General features: G+C 38.7%; 1 protein-coding gene across 13 annotated transcripts in view; it reads left to right on the top strand.

Moving 5' to 3' along the window:
- Nucleotides 1-26,227, top strand: part of RIMBP2 (RIMS binding protein 2) — a 158,582-nt gene that overhangs the window by 108,090 nt on the left and 24,265 nt on the right. For 12 of the 13 annotated variants that reach the window (XR_010375313.1, XR_010375311.1, XR_010375312.1 and 9 more), the window contains 9 exons: nt 2,041-2,245; nt 7,867-8,018; nt 11,196-11,272; nt 12,204-12,313; nt 12,735-13,544; nt 17,743-17,894; nt 18,274-18,741; nt 20,846-20,995; nt 24,996-25,154. Coding sequence is in view for 10 of the 13 variants with exons in the window: in XM_064466415.1 (XP_064322485.1) it covers nt 2,041-2,245; nt 7,867-8,018; nt 11,196-11,272; nt 12,204-12,313; nt 12,735-13,544; nt 17,743-17,894; nt 18,274-18,741; nt 20,846-20,995; nt 24,996-25,154 (2,283 nt within the window). In the remaining 3 variants the exon portion in view is untranslated. Of the gene's footprint in view, nt 1-2,040; nt 2,246-7,866; nt 8,019-11,195; nt 11,273-12,203; nt 12,314-12,734; nt 13,545-17,742; nt 17,895-18,273; nt 18,742-20,845; nt 20,996-23,130; nt 23,195-24,995; nt 25,155-26,227 lie in introns of those variants that run through there. The other variant, XM_064466421.1, reaches the window with a different exon arrangement.

Here is a 26,227-nt window from a genome sequence, read left to right as displayed (position 1 = left end):
TTATGCTAGAGTTTCCATAACTGCATGTGGAAAGGTCAGTATATATTCTTAGAGAGTTGAATAGCTCATCCTTAAACCTTCCATTGGAAAGAGGGGATCTAAAAACCCAAACCACTTTACTACTTTGTTTGTTCAATGCTTTTTAAAATTGTACATAGATGCCTTACTCATGCAGCAAAGTAATGAGTAGCAAAGGCTCACATTCTGGTTGCTCAAAACCACAATGAAAAGATGAAAGACAAAACCAAGAATCAAATTGTTTAATGTTTGTGTAAAACTCCCACAATGTCTCTGTGTCTTATTGTTTTCTGTTTCATAATCAGTCAGATAGATACCCTGAGACTCCTTTAGCAGAACTAAATTAATTTGTGTTTTATGAATACAAAGAAATTATATCCTCAAAACTCACTGCAGCTTTAAAGATCTATATGTTACAAAAAAAGGATCAAACAGTACCACCTTCTGTAGTAGGAAATTTGGATTTTTGTGGTGATCTGGGGGATCTGAGTGTTTTGTTTATCTTTAGATGTGCTAAGACCTTTGCATAGGCGGTACTTAATTTATGTCATTTTCTTGATATGTAATATGTGCAGTTTTTCTTCTATGAACTGAGAACATTTTTCTCTTTCAAGAAGAAGAAACCTTCGGTACAGTTGAATGAATTTAGCTGATATCCAGACTTTGTTTGTTAGTACAGTTGTTTAACTAGGCAAAACCCCCTATAAAGGGGTTTATAATGCATTAGCTTTTCATATAACAGCCTATTACTGCCTCAGCTGAGCTACTTCTGCTTGCAGCGTTTGGGTCACAGCACGAGACACAAGTGTTCCCTGGGCCTCAAACGGCAGCCTTTCTCTGCCCCATTTCCAGAGTACAGACCAACTGTTGCCCCTAGGTGAAAATCAGACCTCACAAATGAAATTCTCAGGAGCTTTGCTGATTCTTCAGTTTTTGCAACAGGTGTTAATATGCTCTTTCCTAACTCTTTGTGCACTCTAGATTGTTCTCTTCAGGAACATATGACAGTATATGAAAGCGATATATGGGCTGTTTATAAATGCAGATTAAAAATTAAATGCATTATATTGAAAACATTATTACATCCTTAATTTAGCCGGTACAGTGAATGTACAGATTTGAATAAGAGGGGTTTTTCATGCTTTAGTGTCTTCACTACTCTCATATATTTTTTGAGTTGCAGAAGTTGTAGGAGAAATCCTGAATTCATGTGCCCTCTGTCATTTCTGTCATTCAGGGAATCTTTCCTTTCCATCACCTCATCCATTTTTTTCACATCAGGAATTCATAAACCATATGTAGGCAAAGTTCCCAAGTCACCATGGAAGCTTGTCTTTTAAGTTCTGTTTTGTTGAAGCCTGACACCTCAAAACTAAAACAAAAATGTTTGCCAGCAAGGCCATTTTGGTACTTTTCACAAGCTTACAAACAATCTCCTCTTGGCTGGTGTATGGCTGATTTCTGTGTGGTTTGGCACCTATAGTGAGGAGCATTATTTTTGAAAGGGAATTGAGCCACTAGATGGGTCCATATTCTGCATGAACCACGGTGGGGATTTTTTTTGGTGGTGTTTTTTAATACATCAGTGTTAATGTAACAATTCAGGAGGCTTCAGCTTAATAGCTGAGGATGGGCAAACCTCAGAAATAAGCCAGAGTTTTAGATGAAGTTGGAAAAGCGTACAAAAGTGACATTCAGATGTGTCTAGAAGTCACAAAGCTGTAGGATCCTGTTTGCAAGTGTTCTTGGCAGTGATTTTTTTAGCACTGCCAAAAATTATGAGGAGGGTTTTCCATTCTGGAAACCGGGGATGAAAGGAGTACTTAGCTCAGTATTACAGGGCTACTAAAAACTTTTGTTCTAAATCTGGGTGAGAATTTAAGGGGAGAAAGGTGTGACTGTGGGCCTGTTTATCCCAAATAGTTTGCCTATCCTGGCTTCCTGGTACTTAAGGAAAACCTAACACAGTTGTAGCTTGCTCTGATCTCAGTTTAATGTCTGTGTTATGTCTTGCTTGTGCAGGCCAAGGTCCGAGAGCTAGAGGAGAAATGTCGGACACAGAGCGAACAATTTAACCTCTTGTCCAGAGAACTGGAGAAGTTTCGACAGCAAGCGGGAAAGATTGATCTCCTGAGCAGTAACTCGGTGGCATCCTCAGATATCCCTGGTTCTCCTGGTAAATCTCTGTCCCAGTTAATGAATGGAATAGCCACTTCTATAGGCAAAGGTAAGGACCAGCTTTTTATTTGTAGGTCTCTGTTCTGCCCTGTAGGTTTTAAGATGCAGCTCAATGATGTAAGTAGAGTGTGACTGCACAAACAGAGGGTAGGATTTGCTCCTGTTCCTGTTTGGTGACTTGTTGAAATTTCAGATTATCTCTTAAGCCTTCACTGAGGTTGTTCCAGTGTCATTCAGGCACTGCTGTGAGCAGAATTCTCTCTAATTGTTGTTGGCTGTAGTGATAAGAAACCTGTTTAGTGTTAAAATGATGTCTTCCTTATCTAAATATCTACTTCTGTTGGAAGAAGACAGACTGTCTACATATACAGGCTTTGCTGTAAAACCTTCACTGTTTCATGGACTGGAGCTGGTCTGCTATCTGGTTGAAGTAGCAGTTCAAAACTGCATGGAGTGTTTTGAAAAACATGAAAATATTTTTGATTTAGTTGCATGTGTTCAACGGAAAATATGCACTTCGTAAAAACTCGAAAGTAAAATATTAAGAAAAATGGAAGCAAACACTGTCTACAAAAACACAAATTCTGTCACAAAGTGATTTTGGTTGGAAAGGTATTTCATGGGATATATTTTATCACACCTGAAGAGGGGTAATATCTACAGTTGCTTACTGCACTGTGCAAAGGTATGTTTAAATTTTTGACTGTGTTTCAAATAGCATTTGAACATGTAACTGCCAGGTGTTGTAGAAACAGAAAAGTCACAGAAGAAATGTAGAATGTAAAATAAACAAAAAACAAATAGTTTACATCTGTATAGGTGTTCTTATAGTGCCTAGTACCTTCCACACAGTATGTGTTTTTCCAAAATCTGTGTTGAACTTTTGCCAGGTCATCTCCTGTTGCCAGAGGCAACTGCTCCTCCTAAATGCACAACTTTGTTAATGATTCATTATCATAAGAAAATTTAAAAGATCAAGGCAAGAGGTTACCTGAGGACACTTGAAAGTAACTTGCATATAAATCGTATGCTAGATTGTATATTATAACTACCTAGTTATCCAGGCTGAGGAGTGTGCTCACCAGCTCGGTATCACCCATGCTAGAATGACTTCAACTACTTGGTCTGCAAAGGAAGACTTGTCAGGTAATTTCCATTACTTACAAATTCCCCCAAAGTTGGTTTAAAATAAGTGTGAAGAGGAACTGGAGAAATTAAATAGTCGTGACTTTTTTTTTTTCATTTCATCTTCCTAAGCTTCTAGAAAAATTCTGAGGCATAGGGCCTAGAAATCACAAATCATTTCCCTATCGTTACAGCTGAGCAGTTATTTTCAGTGAAGGGTGCTAAACTCAATGTGAAACCAAGTCAAAAGGAACCAAGGTGACATCCTTCTTTCATTTCACTTCAGTAACTTTGTACTTTGTATGCCTTGGATTTTTGAACACAAAATTTGAGCTGTTTGCAGTCTTGCCAAATGGGGTGTATATTAGTTTATCGGCTTTTCTGGAGCTGCGAGTCCAGTGGATTTAAAGGTGCACTAAATGGAGAATTCAGAATACATTACCTGATAGCTGTAAGAATTTAGTGGAAATTGTCTTAATATCAACAGGATTAGCTCCTCATATCTCTAGGGATAGGATTTTCAAAGCAACAGTTAATTTTAAAGGAAAGGTAATTAGGTCATGAAATGTCCTGTAGGCAGCTAGTGAAGGTCCAGTCTGTACCTATGGAACTGATCTAAATGGGCCCCAATCCTCAAATAAAAATCAAATAAACTTTTTGAGGTCCTCAGTCAAACTCTCGAAACTAACTTATATTTATTCTTGAAATACTAATGGAAACAGGTTTAAAAAAAAACCAAACATAACAAACAGAAATCTTCCAAGAACTCCTTGATTAAAAACAGAGAAAACACAGCGAGGTCTGTACTGAAGTCATTTAAGGGCCTTGCTCTGTAAACCTTTTCTCATAACCTATTGATTTTTATGCGACTTAGAATTCAGGGCCTGCAGCACTGATGTATAAACATCAGAAATCCTTGGACAATATTCATTCTCAGTATGAATGCACTGATAACAATAAAGTAATGTTTAAGCAAGTGGGCAGGATTTCTAATTATTTAAATCAGCCATTTCACAATAATGATGGTAATGCTACAGCAAGTTCTTCAAACCAGAAGTGTAATTATTTTTATTATGTGTGAGGAAGAAAGAACACAAGAGGGAACACAAGGACAGCTTTCAAAGCAAAGCAAATGACGGAAATGAGATCAGTTTATGACCAGCTGCTTTGCCTTAATTGGCGATGTTTGAATGTATCAGGAAATGAAATAAACCTAGCCAGAATGGATTAGACTGTAAAAAGTTCACTCTAAAGACATAATAATGTCACAATCAGATACAGAAACCTTAAGATTTATTATTCATTAGATAAAAGGCTCATTTAAATGGCCTTTCTGGATAATTTAGGTAGTCCATAATGAATCAGCAGTTCCAATAAATAAAATGGAGAGTCTAATTGTACTACAAGCATGGCCAGCTTTAATTCTGCCGAGACATTTAAATTAAGTCTGGTGCTCTTCCTTGCCTCTTTCCTTGTAAGGGTGTTCTTCAGACTTCCTTAACAGATACTGGCCAGCAATGGGAAAGTAAAGGCTGTTTTGAGGGTATATGGATTTTACAAGACTTTCCAGAAAAACCCTGTGGCTTTATAGGGTTCTTCTCTAGTATTTAGAGAAAAGAGGAGACATTTCTAGAAGCTGGGGCATGTTCTTAGAACTGACCTTTCTTGTATTTTTTGCATTTAGTTCTTAGTGTTTTTCCAGAGTGCAAATATAAAAGGAAAGGTACATTTTTTTCCCTTAGGTTCCAGTGAGTTAACAAGTTTTAAAACAGTCTTTATAGGTATGATTCCCCCACATTCTGTTGTTCAAGCACAGGGACATCGGTGAAATTGCCTTGGATGAACAAGAGAACCTAGTTTGACACCGTTTCTTATTCTGGAGGTAAAGTTAGGCCAGTTTTTAAATACAGCCATTTTTGCCTGTACTCATGTGTTCACAGTCTGCACAAGTAGACCCCCTCGATAGAAATGACCAGGAGATGACAGAGATACAGGAGGTTTCAGGAGGAGTGTGGTTCATGCACAGTGAACCTCAGTTTTGCTTTTTTTGCAGAGGCATTGCTTGATGATGCTTGTGTTTATTTTTATTAATCCAACAGTGGCTCTGCATACATAGAATCAGCATGAATTTACATACATTATTTAAGCATCTGGTGACCTTTTAAAAAAGTCTCTTGTACCAAATACACAGGAACTAACTGCTAATGGATGATATAGCTTGCCTGAAAACCCTTTTTTCCCAATTTATTGCAGATACTAGAATACCTTGAAAATGCAGTAATTTTTAAAGCAGTCCCACAGCATGGGAAAGAGCCTTAGACAATCAGCTTCTGTTACATCTCACACTTTTTCATAAAGAGGCAGGAATTGATGGCACCCAGTGCAGATTTTATTGAGCAGGGAGATGTTACGTTGCACAAGTAGCCAAACGAACAGAGAAACAGGGGACACTGAAGGCAGCAGTAAGTTCAGTTAGGAAGACAGATCCATTTTGCATAGCTAGATTTGGGGCAGAGGCTGTTTTTCGACATACATTGATGGATATGGGTAGAGAATTACTGTGATGGGAAGTGAGGTATCTCAGTAGGCTGCATCTGGTTATGAGCACCATCTGGAGCCATAGCTGTGTCCAGTTGCATGGCACAATGACAACTACCACACAGTTTTCTCTCCTATATATTAAGGACTCAAGGTAAATTTTATGTACCTTGTTTTCCAAGTGGAAAAAAATAAGACAGTTACATACCTTCCAGCGTCTTGATATTCCTGGAGTTCTTGGTAATGTGTGCTCCTACCCTGGTTATCACCCTGTATATATGCAAAGCAAGGGCTGTATTATCCAAGAATCTTTCTCTGCATTTTGTATACAGTGGAACTAATTTAGTAACAAAGCCTGAAAAATGCAGGAGGTATGAGACCAAACAGCAGTTTTCTTTGAATGAATAATCACAGTTGGACCAATTATTTATAGGCTTGGCGCTGACAGGCTGATATGGCAAGCACATTAACAGCAAACAGAAGGAGCTAAATTGGCTAAAGGTTTCTGAACAGGGATGACTTTTCTGTTATATATGTGAGAAAGGTTCCAAGAATAAAAAATGTGCCCTTTTCCAGCCTGGGGATTGCTGTAAGGAGGCTGCTTGTAATTAATCTTTTGTGTGATGACTTGTATATTTCCCTGCTGTCAATGTGCTTAAGCTGTCCTCTGTAAATTACAGTGTTACAGAGAAAATTAATCATATTGGACTAAGGAGCACATCAGAAAAACCCTCTGATGATACGTTTTGGAGCTTATTCTCCTCTGCAATATGAATAAAGAGGTTCCACTGATAATTCCTGGTGACGTGTGTCTGGGAAGCTTGCAATTCAGTAGCAAAACGTTGCTGTCCGACTTCTGGCAGAACTGGAGAGGAAATGCTGAACCTACACATATCCAGGGTCTGAAAAATTAGAGTATAGGCTCATTACATTAATGGGAGAGAGAGAAAGGAGAAGGTGCTGTGGATATCTGACTGTGTCAGCAATGCCCTAGACTCTGTGCTTTGCTGTAGCTTCTGCTGATGCTGCAAGTATAATTAGGCTCAGTTTACAATTTCCTGCTTGGTTTCATGTGGTTTGGGGACTAAACTAACAGTAAAAGGGGAAAAAATGTAGAAGTATTTTATATTACACTCTATTAGTCCGCTTGCAATCTTGATGAAGTTGTTATTTTTACTTGTCTCCCCTCACCATTAGGCCTTGTTTTCACTTAAATAAATAGGAGATAGGAGTGCTCAGTCTCTTGTAAGGCTGACTCCTTAGGTCCTTTAAAAGTGCAGTATAAACTGTCTTTTCCTTTTTATTTTTCAGTGCTTTAAAAAAGCACAATAAAAACATTCAAAAAGTATTTCTGGAGACTTTTCCTTTTTCATAGTCTATGTCTTCCAGTTTTTAGAAACTGGAGAGATGGCACGATGATCAAATTAGGTGTTTTAGTACTGGTGTTAACGGGGAGCTCTTAACAAATAAGAATCTTGGAACTTACTGCCCTGCAAAAAGCCAAACCACTTCCCTTCATTTCAAAATGAATATCCTGCTAACTAAATCATTAGCATTTCAATCGCTTTCTTAAAAGATAAATGCATGACTTAGTTCTACTTTCCAGTATATGATAGAGTCCCTGAAAGGAATAGAAGGGTTCCAGCAGCAGCTTTTTAGTGCTGGGCGTGTTAAGCAGCGTGTCAGATAACTTGTCCAAAGATACCAAGACGCTCAGAACAAAGGTGGATTTTTTTCATTAGGGGAAACTTTAACTTTGATTTTTTTGAGTTAAAATACCTTCACTTTCTACATTATGTACCATTACATATTGCTGACTTATGTAATTTACCAAAGGGCTGGAAACTAGTAGGCTTGGCTACTTTTATGCTCCGTAGTCCATCTACCTTAGTCTTTTTCTAGAATGATTGCTAACAGGAGGAGAAAGGAACTCACTGTTGCTTATTATTTGGCAGTGTTTCTGCTGGAGAACTATTACTTATTCTCACGTGTTTTGTTCACTGCCAGGTCATGAAAGTCCTTCTGGAAGTCGTTGTGTGATTTCAGAGTTTATACGACCCCTTCAGATATCTGGAGACAAACCGGAACAATTGTCTGTCAAACCTACATTCCTGTCCAAGTCAAGATCTGGTACCCCAAGATGCAGATTTGATTCAGACGTGAGTCTTTTTAAATTTGTTACTGAAAATGTATGTTATGGAGCCAATACCTCTCTTCTCCAGGGGACCGATGCAGGTTGATCCACCTGCTGTTTAAAAGCCAAGACATGAATGTTCTAATTTTCTGAGATAACTTGGGATATGACCAGTGGGAATTTAACTGATATTTTCAAAGAAGTCTCAGCTGGTATCCTAGTTACACAGCATAAAAAAGGGGTGTGTGAGAATCTCAAGCTTCTGTGAAAGCCTCAGCGTTCACTGGTGCATTCAGAATGTTGTACTACTTCTGTGCATAAGAAGTGTAAGTCAGCATTTCTGTCTGTGTCTGCTTTGGCATACGTCTATGTTATTATTTTATTATATATATATTAATTATTTTTTTATTGTTGTTGTTATTATTGTTATTATTGTTATTATTATTGTTATTATATTATATCTACCAAAAGGTGTGACTTTGATACAGCCTGGGCAAATGGAAGAGAAATTCCATGCAGTGCTCTGGCCAGGCAGATACGCTCTGACAGAGGGGTAGCTCATTCTGCAGGACCTGTCCTTTGCCTGATTCTCATGACATGTGAATCTTACCCCTACAACTTGGCGGATGCCACCCGCTAACAGCAGTTTCCAGCACACTCTCCTAAATGGATTTTGAGCCTGTAACCTGGAAGTGAAAGTTGCAGGATGTTGTCACTAAACCCTTCCACCATTCAACTTTACAGCTGGTATTTAAGTGTACTTTTGAAAGGTTCTGTTCTTCCTGTCTTAAAAAGGTTTTCTGGTTTTCAGTAGAATTCTAGTAGAAAGCCAATGGGAAGCTCAGAAGAGCTTTACAGAGGTACCACAGCAAGCTGGTTGTTCATATTTAGGACAGATGTTAAATATGAGGAGGTATAGGACACATTTTGAAAACCTTACAGAAGGGTATTATTAAAATATTATAGAAAATTATTAAGTACTGTAAGTCTGTTTTAGATGGACAAACAGCTGTGAGGAAACGATCTTTACATTTTACCCCTCACCTTACAGTCCTGAATCCCATTCTTCATCTTTACAGAAGTAAATAAATTGAAACTGTGTGCATATTTTATATCTATTTTATATTTATTGCTACTGAACCTGTGAAAGTTGATAGAATCAACATGTTTTTAAATGGGTCACAAGCCTGAGTATGGTGTAGGATATTCAACAAAATACTAGATTCTTGTACAGTAGGAATTCCATGGGCATATCTAATGATTATCCACAAATAAATAGATGTGCATATTTATATGTAGCAACATTACTGAAAAGCAGGAACATTCACTGCTTTTTGAGGAGGCCACAGAAAAAGCAGCCCGAAGTAGTCAAACCAGAAAAAGCAGCTTAGCAATGAGACTTAGGGAAGCAGAACTAACAGCAAGGAACAGAAGAAGTGCACGTCAAATCTAATTCTCTTTTTCTATTATTTTTGAGTTATCTCTCACTGAGAATGTCAAGCCCTCTTTTGCAGAATTGTTCATTTTGTGCCTTCTAGAGTGTAATTATGTGATACGTCCTTACATTATGCAAGCTCACAGAAATTAAGCTCCATTCTCTTTTAGAGGTATCCAGAGCCAGGGGGAGAATGTATGAATAAAATCTAAAAATGGAGCATAATGCTGAGATCTGAAATTAAAGAAAAATTATACTCTGCAAAAATATATCTGCAACTTCCGTGATTGTTACTAGCAACAAAGTCTTCTAGAATGAGCATTACTGGGTTAGTTATGAGCTTTGTGACATGCCTGTAAAAAGGTATCAGGAGGATACCCCTGAAAATTTGCCTGCATCCCCGAATGCTGCACAGGGGAGAATACCTGTTAGCTGATTATTACTGTCTTCCTCACTGGAAGTGGAGTGTTGGCAGAATAGCCTGAGTAGTGTTAACCCAACAAGCTAACCTACCTCTTAAGAGCTAATTCAGAGAAAAAGTGACTTGATCCAATATTTTATTCCATACTGGGAACTAAGCAGGGACCAGTTTAGACCAGAAAGTTTCAGTTCTATATTCACTCTGTCCAGACTGTAAAATTTTGGTCAATTTTTGGACAACTTACCTTATTTGATCCCACTCTTAAACCTAGTATTTCTGCCTTAATTAAATCCTCTCAAGCTCAGGTGTAAAGTTGTTAATTCTTCCTAAAAGTGTTCACAGCGTAGTGTAAAATATGTGGAGGAAAGAAGTGTGTCTCTCACTTCAAAGTCTAACAGAAAGAATTACTATTTCACCAGTGGCATTCCTAGCATAGAGCTAAAATAGGTGGAGTCTGTGTTGATTTAGCACCACAATTTAATCTCAAGGTTTTGTAGACCAGATTTGTAATGGAATAAATGCATGACTTTGCAGAATTGAATTAAATATGATTCAGAGGAAATATATTATTTCTTTCAGTTAGTGGAAAGGGTGGAATTCAACAGATGCTGCTGCTGTGCATTGGATTGGTAAGGGGGTATTTTTATGAGGTACTCATTGTTTCCAAGTGTTTGGAAGTTGACGCTTGCACCAGCTCTAAACTCATCATTTAAGTACTTAGTCACTGGTATCAAGTTTCTACTGTTGTTTTCTGGTTAAAATATTAGGGTATCACTCTAGGTTGTCTGTGTGATCGTATAGCTGTACTATGCCCAGAAACACTAGGCATACCACTTACAACAGGTCGTCCTGGAGTAACTGAGTTTACTGTACTTTAACAAAGACTAGTAAAAGCTTAGTCAGGAGAGTGAGGTGGTCAGTGGGACTGGTATAGTTAAGTCGTGACTATTTCTTTACTCCGCAGCATGAAAGGGAACGGTGTGGTCAGTACATCTCCTTCAGTCATCTCCACTGACCAAATGACAAAACACCAATCTACTGGTGCTGTCGCAATTTTGGAAGCTTTTGAGGACAACCAACATCCAGGCTCAGACAAGTGATCTGAATCTCTAGCAAGAAGTCAAGGAATTAACTCAGTTTCTTTGCCCTGTTAGAACCTGAATTGCAATTCTTTTTAGCCTAAGCCCTTCTAAGTAAAATTAACCAGTTTCGTTCCATGTTAGAATTTAATGTGGTTTTTTATTTTTTAAATGATGCATGTTTGCCGTCTGATTTATATCACCTATCAGGAAAACAGTGCATGCACCTTCTTGAAATCACATTGTCTTTTTGTTTTTCCTCTACAGATGGATAATGATCAGAATTCCAATACCTCAAAGCAGAGATATTCTGGGAAAGTCCATCTTTGCATTGCCCGTTATAGGTAATGAAACCAGCTCATTCCATATATAATATGTATTTGCAATATTCAACATTTGGTTTTGCTTCACTTTTATTCATGCACTGAATTATTACCTGGAACCAATGTTATAGATAGCAGACTCCTCTCCTGTTCACACTGGCTGCAAAATAGTGCCATTTCCAAGAGCTTTAATTGTCAGAGAAAGTTTGACGTGGCATAGATCTTTTACCTACCACTGTATTTCTAGCCTTCAATGTCTAAATGGGATGAGAATGTGTACCTCCTACTTTACAGAGGATATCTCAATCTGTTCTTATAAATTTCTGCATCAGTGCAAGAAATCCTCATATCTCTGCACGTTAAAATTTCAGATATGAAGTACTATCATGATAAAAATATCTGTGGCTAACAATTTATTTCAGGACAGAGATGGATTTAAATACTTTAGAAGAAGTTTTTGTCTACAAGTAGCTTGTTTTAGCTATAACTTACTGTTTTTGTCTTTATTTAACTTGTCTCTGTTGAAGTTAATAAACTTGTGTAAAAAACTCCCATATAAAATAAATGGAATATGGGGACTGGAAGAGACCCCTGCAAGTGAGTTTTCTTGAATTGACTTGAAAAAATGAAGAAGGTTTTGGCCAGTGTATTCAAAGAGTGCATACACTCTAAGTGAGAAATGTGTAAATTCTACAGAAAATGATGTGGTTTTAAGTGTATAGTGCTTAAGCAAACAGGTTGCATTTCACAGCAATCTGTTGGTGATACAGTTCATGACAACAAACTCACTTAGCCTCCACTCAGAATACATGTTTCAGAAGGTAAGCGAAAAGGCTGTACTGTGGAATTATCTTCCTCTGCAGCCTTAGAACTGTACACCTTTTTCTGATAGGTATTCTGTTGTGTGGGGGCTGTAAGTGAACACATGTTTTCCATCTGTGCTCCATTGCAGTTACAACCCTTTTGATGGACCAAATGAAAATCCAGAAGCAGAGCTCCCCCTTACGGCAGGAAAGTACCTTTATGTGTATGGAGATATGGATGAAGATGGCTTTTATGAAGGTATTTTTTTTTAATCTGTGTATTCATGCTAATTCATGCAGATTCAAATCAGTTCATTTGTCAAACATGCTCCCAATTCTTTCCTTCATCTACTACTAAATCAGTTGCTAAAATTACCCCTATCATCATTGTGTTAATTAACAGAGTTTCTGCACCAGCAAAGCCGCTCCTTGCAGGCATAGCTAATTACAAGATATTTTATATTGTCAGCTTTTCCTACTGGCAAGATTTAAGCTGACAAGAAAGCTTACTGGCAGTTCTGGATTTTGCCTCACTGAGCCTTTCCATGCTCAAACTGTGAATGCTGTTTATGTACAGTTTTCACTTATATCTTTTTCCTTATCTTGGCCATTGGCAAGGCATTGACATGCAAGAGGTGTGCTCATTCAAGGGTTTTAATCACATTGTTCTTTCTCACCAGGGGAACTTCTAGATGGACAAAGAGGACTAGTCCCTTCAAATTTTGTGGATTTTGTTCAAGACAATGAGACCCGGTTATCAAGCACATTAAGCAGTGAACAAGATCAGAATTTTATCAACCATTCAGGTCCTATTTTGGAAGGAGATCTCTCAGAGATAAGTCCACCAACCCACGTAGACTCTAGCGTAATCAGCAATGGCGCAGGGACTCTGGATGTGAACATTGATGAAATTGGAGAAGACATTGTGCCTTATCCTAGAAAAATCACCCTTATTAAACAACTAGCCAAAAGTGTCATTGTGGGCTGGGAGCCACCGGTAGTGCCACCCGGATGGGGAACCATCAGCAGCTACAATGTTCTGGTTGACAAAGAAGTAAGGATGAACATAGCCTTGGGAAGCAGAACGAAAGCTCTTATAGAAAAGCTTAACATTTCCACTTGTACATACCGAATATCAGTCCAGAGCATTACAAACAAGGGTAACTCAGATGAACTGCAGTGCACTTTGTTAGTTGGGAAGGATGTCATAGTGGCCCCCTCTAACCTTAAAGTGGACAATATAACCCAGATTTCTGCTGAGCTGTCCTGGCTCCCCACAAATAGTAATTACAGTCATGTGATCTTTCTTAATGAAGAAGAATTTGACATTGTCAAGGCTGCTAGCTACAAGTACCATTTTTTTAATTTGAAGCCCAATATGGCCTACAAGGTGAAGGTCATGGCAAAACCCCATCAGATGCCCTGGCAGCTTCCCCTGGAACAACGAGAGAAAAAGGAAGCCTTTGTGGAATTCTCTACATTGCCAGCAGGTTTGGTATTTTTTTCCCTACCCCAAAACACTCCAGTTAAGTTTCTCTGAAAATTCTAGATAAATTAATCTAACTGTCAGCTTTATGCTGTAATCTCTGTCACGCTCATGAGTAGACTGGGATTATTAGATTGCTTTATGGTATCGAAAATGAATTCCTGTCCTGCTTTATTCTCTTCTTTGTTCCTGGGTAAGGACTGAAGATTTTTGGGGAGATAAACAAGGGAAAGCTGCAGTTATAATCACAGAACACACGCTAAGTGTTTTATCAGATTAATCTCCATTTGTATTTAATTTGTCCAGTTATAGTATTTCTGATAATAATTTGTTTTCATTGGTGTGAACAACGCTGGTTAAAAAGCAGTTTTTACTTCTGTCATGTTATTTGTGTGTTTTAAAGCACTTTTACAGGGATGGGATGATCCAGTCCTTTTCTGTAATGAAGAACAGCACAGACACCTTAAAGAACCACACAGTCATTTAGGGGATATAAATGCATTTTGGCTGTAAAGTTGTAAGCACATTGTACAATTTGCATTTGTAAAGGTAACAAATTGGTCATGTTTTGGAAAGTCCAAGCTTTTTTCCCACCTTGCTTTTACATTAGGAATGTTGATAAGTGTTACCAGTCATTTCCCAGGATTTAGTAACAGTGAAGTAAAATTGAAAACTAGAGCTGGAGTTATGCAATGCATTTAAAGGATAATCTCATAATTTTGGAGTGTATGCAAGTACCTGAAAATTTTTATCATCTCCCCTTATAGACCCATCTAACCAAAGTCATCTAATCAAGCACAAGTAGAAGACTCCTTATATATTCAGACTTTCAGAGCACTAAATACCTCTGAAGCAGGGACAGTCAAGTACAAGTGACTCCTGGCGAGTGAAATTTCAATATCATGTACTGTGCTTTGGATTAATTGACTCCCTGCTGGGATTTGATTCTAGCAAAGGGGCAGGAATTAGTTCTGCTCTCTTCCTTGGCTTGCATGGCTTACATGTAAGAAGAGATGCAGGACAGTAATGCTGGTTAAGCAGAGAGGGAGTTAAACTTGTATGTCTACTGCTTTTGAAGCTGTTGGTTTATAGGTTCAGTGAAAATGTCCTCAGCTCGCTTATTTACTCTTTTGTCATAACTAATTTCTGTGAATTAAGTGGTAGTGCTATTATAGGCTCAGCTAGGAGGGGGGCATCTTACACTTTGTATATGTTTTGTGGGGGTCAGGAGATACTGTTGAGATGGTGGCTTGAACTTATCAGATATGTTGACTTCTTTGGTATTTGGGAAAGGCCTGTCGAGTGAGGCTTTTTCAGGCTAAACACTTAACATGCTGTATCTCCCTCTAGTTGCTGAAGTATGCTAAAGCAATAAATGAGCTGCTCTCTGCTGAGGAGCTAAAATGCAGTAGAGGCTCTGCTTTTAGATCCAGAGATCCCAGAATCTTCCCCACCACTTCATTTCACAGAGAGAATTTTTACAAAAGCACATCAACTTTTTACTGTTATACAGCAAAATAAAATAGTGGCTGTTGAAGTGATTAGAGGCCGATGCTTGTATTTCAAAAGTCATTGAAACAAGGGAAAAGGATGCCCATGAAGTAAGAGTCAGCAATGGGAGATAACATCATAGTGTGTCATGTCCTTCTCTTGCAAATATTACTGGCTTCAAGTAATCACATTTCTCTTCTTCCAAACTACAGTTTTAAGGAGAAAAAAATAGAGAAGGTGTCTTTAATGTGACTAATACTGGTTTTTCTCTCAGACTCTGGATTACTTTTCCACCTTAAATACCTTCAGTTGATCTACACTGTAAGGGACCTGTTTCAAAGATGATTTTAGAGTATGCTGAGAGACCCACACAGATATTCTGTGACAAGTGAATCTCGTTATCATGCTTCTCTATCAGATGCACGGGGGTGGGTGATGCCACATAAACCTTTAGTTGTGGTGAATGCCAGGTTCAGCAGACAGTGCAGCATGAACTGCAACATAACTGGCCACAGGCAGCTGGTAACGTTTGTACTGACATTTTTTCTGAGGGCTTTGGAAATGTTTACATATGAATACATGTGCTTACTTTATTTGAAGCTGAGAAGCTCTGCTCCTTACTAGTGGGTTCAGTGATACCCTTGCAGAAAAGGATGCCATCAGCCACTTAGACCAAAAAGGGAGTGAGGATCAGTGAATATTTTTAAATATTCACACTGTATCAATCTCAGGGGTTTTTTAGGAATACGTTAAGCAAAACTGAACTTGAGATAACTGCTCACATTTCAAAGCTAGAGAGAGCAGTTGCATGAAAAGTACAGGACAATTACAGGTCACCTTTTCATTATTCTCTTTGCACAGATACATCATGTTTTGCATGATTTATACTTGAAAACACATTGCTTCCTGCTGAGTGACGGCTCTTTAGTAGCTGAGCAAATGAACTCCTCTTCTTGATTCATCAAAACATTAGAGTTTAAGTTAAAATAGAATTAGTTCTCTTTTGGGTGCTCAGATCTAAAAATGGACATTAAGTACTCACAGGATTGGGACCAACAGGACTGCTATGGTTTTTGAGCTAATTTAGGTAATAAATTCATAAAGACCAAACTGTAGCAGAATTCTGAAACAAACATTTATGTTGATGACCAAGACCATCAAGAGTCATCAAAAGTAATTTCCCATTTAATGATGGGGAAGAGAGAAACCGTGCTAAGCCTTGGGCATTACAGTTTATTAAACCTCTCTCTGTTACAGCCTGTGAAGGTTGAGATAGACTCTCTGGGGATTGTTTGGTTTGGGGAGAATGGAAGGAAGGTGACTTCTCCTGCAGGAGCAGATTAATGTTATAGTCATAGACAAGATACTGGCCTAGATCAGATGCATTCTTTCTTGTAAGCTGAGGAGTTTTGCTGGATTGACAGCACTGGCTGTCAGGGAAGCTGAAATTCAATCCTAAATAAAAACCTATGTCTTGGCCAAGAATAGTATTAGGTCGGTTTGCATACTTTGGCCTTGCAAGTTAAAAATACATTATAGGTGGAAGGGATGGTATAGTCAAAAATCTCATGTTGTGCCTGTAGTGTCCTGAACATAATTTCATTTCTGTGCCTGCTAGAGGATGACATTTGGTGACAGCAAGCTACTGAAATCCATTGATGGTTTGCCAGCATATCTGGAGGCTGAGGCTTGTCTGATATTTACACTTGTATCATGATCTGTTTGGTAGCAATGAATGCACACAGTTAAAATATTTGTAGCTTTTTTGGTAGATGAACAAATACCGGTTGTACTCTAGTTCACTGGCAAAAGCAAACTCACAGCAACCGAGGTTTGTATTCTCCCAGCTATTACCCAGAGACAGCTGCAGCTGAACCTGCTTCTGAAATGTTTTAGCATGAAACACTTCTCAGGGTTTGACTGTTAAAGTAACACAACAGGATACCTCAAATATTCATGAACTAATAGCGTCTATGATATTTTTACTTTGGCTTTCTGTCCAAAGTAGAGCTATTTATAGTAGGGTAATAATGTATTTTAATTAAGGACGTACTTGGTGTGCTATTACATAACATACTGTAAATGCCTTAAAAGGTGAGTAGGAGTATTTTTTTTCTTCAGTGCCGAGAAAAGACTTTGAGTCCTTTAAACCACCGTGCTGCTTGTTGAAAAGGTTAAAGTTTCGTCTTGCAGTGCACATTGCACCTTACTGTCAGTGTGCTTCTGACCCATAAATCGTGACCTGGAACCACTGATAGTCCAGAGAGGCAGAATCTGAAAATGATTTCTGAGTATGTAGCATGCATTCAGCGCAGAGATATATACCAAAAAGTCACTTGCTGTCACCTGCAGCAGTTTTCTGCTAAGTGCCACTCCTGGGCCTTTTTCTCCCTGCATTTTTCTGTTACCTTCTGCATTCAGAGTAAATAGCAGTTATACTGCCTGGAGAGGTAAAAATAGGTCCAAAGCAAGTTGCAAGTACAAACCATCTCACAAAGAAATATTGCTTAGTTACTGGCTGTAAGCTGAGGGTCAGTTCCTGGCTCCATGACCTGCTGATTGTAATGCTTCTGGTTTTATATAACTGCAATGAGGATATCTTGTTTTCTTAAAAAAAAAATACTTTATGATCTGTAGTTTCCAACTTGCAAGCATCTGTTGAAATACATCCTTCTGATCTAAGGCTCAGTAACCAGCCTTGTCTGTCTTAGGTCCTCCAGCTCCACCTCAAGATGTTACTGTACGGGCTGGGTCCAGCCCAGCAACCATACAGGTGTCCTGGAAACCACCAACCCTGACAGCAACAGGGACCTCCCATGGCGCCAATGTCACAGGCTATGGTGTTTATGCGAAAGGTCAACGGGTAAGTTCTCCTTCCAGGGTTACAGTGACCATGTACATCAGGGGAATTTCAGCTGGCCAGTAAAGGCAACAATGTACATGTGACAGCACTTGAATGTGTACAGAGTTTTCTCAGCTTTTAGTAGAACCTACTCTTATTCGTGCATAACTTGCTCATTTGCTTCTTTTCTATAAGCACTTAAGCTTTTGGGCAAAGGCGTTGAAAGGGTTAAAGACAACTGGTGCTAACTGGTGTAGGGCCCCAGTGTGAGCTCTTGCAGTCCACTCTGCATTGGCAATAATTCACTCCATGTTAAAACTTTGAAGGTTGTACTTTAGTGGGGTTGAGAGGAGGGAGACATATGTCTTCATGCTAGTAAGTTGCTTGTTTGTGTACTCAGGTGGCGGAGGTGATCTTTCCAACAGCAGAGAACACATTGGTGGAGCTAATGAGACTAAGGAGTTTGGAAGCAAAGGAAGTTACAGTTCGAACACTCTCTGCACAAGGGGAATCAGTGGACTCTTCTGTTGCTGCCATTCCATCTGACCTACTGGTGCCTCCAACCCCTCACCCCAGAACTGCTCCCAAATCTAAGCCATTAGCAAGTGCCGGAGCCCCAGAAACCAAAGAAGAACATTTAGGTCCACATTTAAAAATGGATGAGTCATGGGAGCAGACTCGTTCGGCATCCCCTGTTCATGGACACACGCTTGAGCCACCTGTCCCTAATTTTCACAGCCCGCTTCAGGGGAGGAGGTCTCCATCACCTAACCGAATACTCCCTCAACCTCAAGGCACACCTGTCCCAAATACTGTCGCAAAAGCCATGGCAAGAGAAGCTGCACAACGAGTTGCAGAAAGCAATAGGGTAAAGGCAAACTTTTTCTTAGGGCTTTTTTGGGCTGGCTTTATTCATTGTGGCGCTTTCCATCAAAGAATTTTCTCATCATACGCTTTAAGGAGTCATTCCTAAACCTTAGTTTGAGAAGAAGCAGTGTGCTAAAATTCTGCCCCATCTTCCCCAAATATGCTTGTAAACATAAAGAGCATTGATCAGCCTTTGATCAGCATAGAAACCCTGTAACATTGCTACAAATGTTGTCTCCAAAAATGCAGAGCCTTACTTCTGAAAAGAAAAAATAATGGTTATTTTCAAAGTTTGTGCTTGGATCCTGCAGGGGTCAAAGTGGAGGCTTGTGCCTATGTTGGAAAAGTCAACCAAGTACTGAAGTGCTTTGAAAGAGATCTAAACAATAAAAAGCAGTTTTAAAAATGGGTCTGGAAATAGGCAGACAGACAAAAGTCCTGAGCAGACTTACTGTGAGAGCTAATCTTTTTGACAGTTTACAAAATGAGGGCAGAGTCTCATTTCTATAAGGGGTTCTAACCAGCAGTCAGATAAGAGACATGTTTGTATACTAAAACCATCCGCTCTTTCAAAACAGCAAATGGCAGTTTGGATGCACGTAAAGCACTGTTTTGTATGCTGTCACGGATCCACAGGCAATTTTACATATTTGCTCTTCAAGAGTGGCCCTCTCTGAAACACCTTCATAGATGTTTCAACATAGCTGCCGTGTGAAAGCTTTTTGTTACAGCTCCTTTTGTAGCTGCTAAAATCATCGCTGCCCAAAGGCTATACATTGGGTTTGAGACCATTATGACCCATGGCTGCTGGAGTGACTCAGATGTTTTCTAGTTAATTTAAATCGCATATTTGAGGCTCCTGGGTCAGCAGAGCTGATGCGTATGCATCCTGACAACGTGCTCTGGTTTTCCTACCCAAGCATACAATATTTAAATACTCCCTCTGCCCTGGGCAGTTACGTTGTCATCACAGGCTGCTCACAACTGTCTGTGACTTGTTTCAACGTACAGTGTCACTTTTTCATACATTCTCCTGGCCCTTCATCTGGCAGTCATCAGTTGTTATGTTCAGTCTTTCATCTTCCATTGTATCATCAATATAAATCCATTAATTTTGACAGTTCACACGTGTCTTAACAGCCCCAACTTATTGACTGTCCCTGTTTTGGGACAGAATTGAGCCAGTGGGTGATGATGCAGCTTTTGGGAAGGTGAATAACTCTGGATTCATAAGCTCTGGCTAAATACAGATATATGCATATGTATATTTCTTCCTTTTCTTTATAAAGAAAGCAAACTGGAATAAAGGTAATGGAGGGAGAAAAGGCATTGATTTAGCTATCATACAGGGATAGAGAACTGAAATACTTTTTCTGTTTTTGCAAATTGCTGACATAACGTATGCTCTGAACCATGTTTAATTAAATAAATTTTAGTGATGCTTGAAATGTTTAATTCAGGGATCTGGACAGAAGCTTACAGATGGATTCACTCTAAATTAAATCAAAATCTGCCAATGATATTTGTCATGTTTAGTCCCCAGTAGTAGAAATTCTTCCCTTGTGGTAGGCTGCTGCAGAAGAAGCTGTGTCTTCCCCCTGCCCTTCATCCAGCCTGTTAGATGACTGACGGTTATTGTCAGGAGAGTAAGCTACTGTTCAGTAGCTGAGGGTAAGAGTCACTGCAGAGCAGAGGAAGAGCATGAAGTCTCATTCTAGAGCTTTTTTTGTGCTGAGGTAAAAAATGCTGTAGTGGCTAGGTCTTCTGCTAGCCCTCTGCCACAGGGAAGTTAATGTCTTCGTTAGCAGCTTCTGACTGTAGAGTACTGAGAATTTTGACATAAGTGGTACTGGGAAGAAAGCTAGCAGCTGGGTTGATGGTCACAGAAAAGCATAAAATTGTTTATAAACAACAGTAATATGACAAGCAAAAAATTCTTAAAAATTTCTAAAAGGTTACAGTCAGGGGAAACTACCATTGCTTTAAACCATGAGTATATTTAAATGTTGTGTCCTTGCGTCCTTAGGTCTTATATTTGCCATTTCTTCCATTAGTTGCAGGAACAAACCTGCTTCACAATTTTCCATTTTTTGTTGCTTTGCTAGATGGAGAGGAGGAGTGTTTTTAGTGAAAGGAGCAACGTGGCCCAGTACGCTAACTCAGATGATGAGGAAGATGGCTATGATTCTCCTAATGTCAAAAGAAGGGGGGCTTCAGTTGATGATTTCCTGAAAGGGTCAGAACTTGGAAAGCAAGTAAGTAGCCTGGTCTTGTTGTTGTGTCAGGTGTCCGACATGAAACAAGTATTTTATGAAGCTCAGCAGGCTATCCAGGTCACCAGCTGATTATTGTAGCCATGGTGGCAAACGATACAGATAAGCAGCTAAATTGTGGGGAGGCAGATGAATGGAGCATAACACTGTCTAATGGGAACCAAATGCTTGGCACCATGTCTCTACAGATTGTTATCCCAAGCAGCAGTCTTAAGCACTGGGAACTGAAAAAAACTGAAGCTGAACAAATGGAAATAGAAAATAACAGGAATGTCATTTTTGGGCTCTGGGCTTTTCCTGTATGATGTGTTACTACTGTGTTTGCAAACATGCTGCGAAAAAAGGGAAAGGGGGAAGGATTTTTGTGTTTCATAAAAGCCATAAACTCTAATCCTAATTACCAGAATACCAATATATACTTGCCATGATGTAATGAATAGAAAGAATTTTGCACATCTGCACAGCTTTTAGTCTGATCCCACTGAAAACAAATGTAATTTCTTACATTACTTTCAAGAGAGATGCCAATTCTAGCAAAGAATGTCTTGGCATGGTCAAATAATCTCATCAGCCAAACATCTGACCTCCCATTTTGAAGGGCCCAAGCAACGGTATCCCTTCTTGTACCAGTTCTGGGACTTTCTGGAATTTTAGTTCCATTTATTATAAAGGTTCAAGCATGTATAAATGTATAACCATTGCTCCAAATTTCCAGTGTCCTAAATATGTGGCTTCAGGATTTGATTGGGCTCCATCTTCACATACAGTGGAAAAGTACTCTAAAATTCCATTTTTAGAATACTTGCAATCACGCTGTGCTTACAAAATGTGCTTGTGGGTGAGATGCATCCATACCTCTGTGTACAGTTAAAATTATTCTGGACACAAAGAGGCCAAGATTTTCTAACCAGTGATCTAATCAGGACCAGTGATCTTATTAAGAAGTCCCAATGTAAAAAGTGTAGAGTGTTCGTAAGGGACCAAGATCAACTTCATTTTTCTGATAACCATACTTCATATTTAACCTTGGTAAATAAACTTGGGAGTATCTACCATGTGAGTACAAAGTTGCTGCTCTGGGTGGACTTATTACCTCAGGTCATTAAAGGGTGTTTTGGAGTGTGTCTGCTTTACCAAGCTCTATGTAATGGAAGGTTTGATATGAACTTCAGAAGGCTGGGAACCCTTAAAGTTATATTCCTTGAAACCTAAAAAGATTAAGCTCTGTTATCTACTAGGAATGTCCTGAAAGGTAGATTTGAAACCTCTTTGGCTACAAGTATTCTCAGATCTGATTACGTTTCAAATTTAGTTTTCATGTAAGGCCAAAAGAATCCTTCATGGCTTAAAAACACTCTGTCAAAAAATTAACTCTGAGAAATAGCAGCTAAATTATGTCTGGCAAAACAGCTGCAGTGTGTTAAGTATAAATTGATTATTAAATGTTTATTTCATAGCTTCAGAGATATACATATTTGTAGTTTAGTTGCTCATTTGCATTGTTTATGAAAGATGATCACTTTTACTGCTTGGTTTGTAGTGAAGAAATAATTGGAGAAAATTGGAGAAGCATAATCTGTGGTGGATTCCCCCATAAGAAATTATTAGTTTTCTAATTTCAGTATAATGCTCATGTGCTGCTGGTATCTTCCAGAAGCAAGTGCTAGTCCGTGTGCTGATTCCCTATCAAAGGTCTTTGGCTTTCTACCGGTTGACTTGCCTTACTCCATAGATAAGAATAAAAAAGCTGCAAGCAAATGCAAGTAACATTAATGTTTTTTCATCAAGCTTTTTATTAAAATTAGATATGGCTACTAATGGAAATCCTTCATCTCTGTCACATTGCATTTTGTAGGAAGATATATTGATTTTAAACTCCCCAGTTTAAAATGCCCCACAGGGAAGGGCAGCATGAATCACAGTTCTGAAACAGTGGCACAATATCAGCATCTCACAGACTCTCCTGGTGAACTTAGACTTAGGAAGCCAGTCTTTCTTGCCCAGATCCTCGCAAGTCTTTCTGCATCTAAATAGCTCAACACCTCTGAGGATCTGGGTCAGTGGGCCTGCCAACCACGACTACAATGGGAATAATAGTTCTTTCTTTTGTCACAAAGATATATGAAGATGCTGTTTTCTGAAGCTGTTGATTTGCCCTGTAAATAGCTAAGGGCAAGGGAAGTAAGTATTGGAGATAGACGTGAAATTCAAAGGCAACTTGCAACATTTGCAGAAAAAGCAGTGTTAGAAAATGTGAAATAATAACCACAGGTTTGTGTAATGCATGGTCCTAATGGTTTCAATGGAAATCTCATGTGTAAATGTGCCCAGTTATTGAACATAAAGTATACATGCCCTAATACACATAGAGTTAAGCAGAATTCTGCAAGCAGGATTGCGTGATTATTGCTTTTACAATATCTCCTAGTTATGTTCTATACCGCAGTTAATGTAGTGCTTGAATTAGAAGATTTATTTAAATAATTGAGTGGCTGTTTGGCAAAGTACTCCTGTTAATTCAACCACAATGGATAAGCCTTGGAAACAGTTTGCTAGGTCTCTATAGTCTGATTGCCCAAGCAATCAGGGCTTTATTCCAGCTGTATTGGCCTTTGGTAACCTACAAGACATTGTGGTGCACTCAGCTGGGCGAGTTTTGTGGTACCGTGCCTGCTCAACCCCAAGTCTGTCTGAATACAGCTGAGCCCAGGAGTGAGTTTCTATGAAAAACAGGACCAAGATTCTGCTGGGATGGAACTGATGAAATAATAAAATTTAGTAGACAAGTTTAGATGTGAAAAATTAAGCATTAGGATGTAGCCTGATCTTTAACTTCAAAGAGAAACCAAAACCATTGTGAAACTGCAGTGGCTTTTTTTCCTAAGACATTCCTAATATCCATCTGAAGGATCTGAATACATTTCTGGGCTTGGCACCGGGAATTACTTCTAAAGGCTTCAACCTACAATCTTTTTAGCTCCAGAACAGAGAATTCAAAGAGGTGAAATTGTCTCTTGTATTTGGAGGGGAAATCCATCTTCACTCAGGAGAAATTGCTTCTTGCAGACATTTTCTTCTCATTGCCAGGATTGATGGATATCAGCGTATTACATAGCTATGGGAATTGATCTGGTACCACAGGAATTATTTCTTCATTAGTATTGCAGGGGAAGGGATGCAGTAATTTCTAGAATTCTAGTGCTTCTAAAATATTGGTTTCTTCAGATATTCTACTGCAATCTGACAGTCAGATGACTCCGTTTGGAAATTTGTCCTTGGAAATGCAATGAGTTTGGTTTATGATCTGCTTTGTTAGATTCTATGTAGTGTTTAACAGAAGCCACTCCTATTTAGCATTAGCAATTCAGTGGGACATACTTTTTCCTCCTTATCTTCCAACTAATTGGAAACTTAAGGAAACTTGAAATATTTGGATTAATTTTAAAAGGCAGTTAAGGTTTTAGCCGGCCTATTCCTACAATGTTTAGGAAAATGAAAGCTTCAAATTCCACCAGCTAGCTATATCATACAAAGATGGTGACATCCTGCAAGAATTAAATGCTGATCACTTTTAAATTACAACGTGATGTAACAAACAGCTGTGAAGAACAGATGATATGTGAATTATCCTAAGGCGTTCACAATTTAGTCAGCGAGCCCACTGATGCATGAAGGACCTCTTTAAATCAAGGGAGTTTAATCAAGACCAGAACTAGATTTGGTACTGTGAATGCAGACATCCCTTTTTTGTATCACCTATGGGATTAAGATCGGATTTCTTGAATTGTGAGTATAAGCAGGCAAAAAAAATTTGTATGTGAACTCTCCACTGAAACAGAGCAGCAAGCCACATGATGTAATTTATATGTGATTATTAGTGTGATATTCAAACCTAGGAAATTCACTGGTACTCATTGGTGTTATACAGGGATTTTCAGCTTTACAGTCAGTAAAGATATTTCTTTCTCACCCTGTCAATTAGCCTCACTATTGCCACGGTGAGGAGTACCATACGGAGAGCAGCAGAGGTTCTGACTTGTCTGATATTATGGAAGAAGATGAGGAAGAGCTATACTCCGAAATGCAGCTGGAGGATGGAGGAAGACGACGAGTCAGTGTGACTTCACACAATGCACTTAAGGTAAGTGTGACTGCAGAGAAACCTTTGGTGTGTCTCCATATTTTGATTCTTCCTTCAAAGCATTTCTTCTAGTCAATTATGGATTTGCAGACCATTAAAACTCCCACTGTTGTGTAGACCTAGAGCTGGGGTGAACAATGTTTATGCTGCCAAGGCCACTTTAATATATTCATTACTTCTTTTTTTTTTTTGCATTATTTGATAGCTAATCTTATAACTAATTGGCTGTTTTCCAGTATGTAATTGTTGAAGTTCAATATCTATATCTGGGGACTTTTCCCATGTCTATGTGACGATACACTACATGTGCTACCCAGACGACGAGTTCTTCCTGAGCAAGGACATTTATATAAACATACATACATATAGAAAAAAAACAACTTAGGTTTTCCACATCTGAGCAATTTGTCCCTGTTTCCAGTGCTAGTCCCATCTCTTCCACAGGCTTTAAAGCGTGCTTGTAAGAAAGGGATATGGGTCAGCTTTGTTTGACAAATGTGTTATCAGAAATCCTCGTGCTCCGATGATTAAGGAATCACCAGAGACAGTAGGAAATACCTATCAGAAATACTGTTTTAACACTACACAGGAATATTCATCATGAAAGACAATGTCAGTATAAAAGTTAAAGTATATGTGGAATATTGAACCTAGCCAATAGAGAATATATGTTTCCCACAATATATTTGTACGGGTAAATTGTATTTGCTTTTTGTGTGTCTAGTGATTACACTAAATTGTGTTTTCTTAGAACATTGGATAACTTGAATGATAAGGAAGCTTACGGGTTGAGTTTTCTTCTAATATGCTGTTATTTAACTAAAAAACAATACTATTTTCTCATGTATACAAGAATTTTGACCGTTCTTGTAACTGCTTTCATGTACTGTAAATTCAGGCCTTTTATTCTGAAGGTATCTGGAATGAGGCAGGTACTTTTTCAAATGAAAAAATAATCAGTGTTTCTATTATTGTGCTAACATAAAGGTTGAAGCTGAAATCCTTCTGCATGCTGCTTCTGTCCCCTTCCTCTGGGAAAAAGTGAATTATCCCTGGATTGTTCTTGGTTTTTA

This window comes from Phalacrocorax carbo, chromosome 15 (genome assembly GCF_963921805.1).
Source record: "Phalacrocorax carbo chromosome 15, bPhaCar2.1, whole genome shotgun sequence".
In the NCBI taxonomy this organism is placed as follows: domain Eukaryota; kingdom Metazoa; phylum Chordata; class Aves; order Suliformes; family Phalacrocoracidae; genus Phalacrocorax; species Phalacrocorax carbo.
The sequence above is the reverse complement of the archived record's forward strand: the minus strand, read 5'-3'. Positions and strand labels throughout refer to the sequence as shown.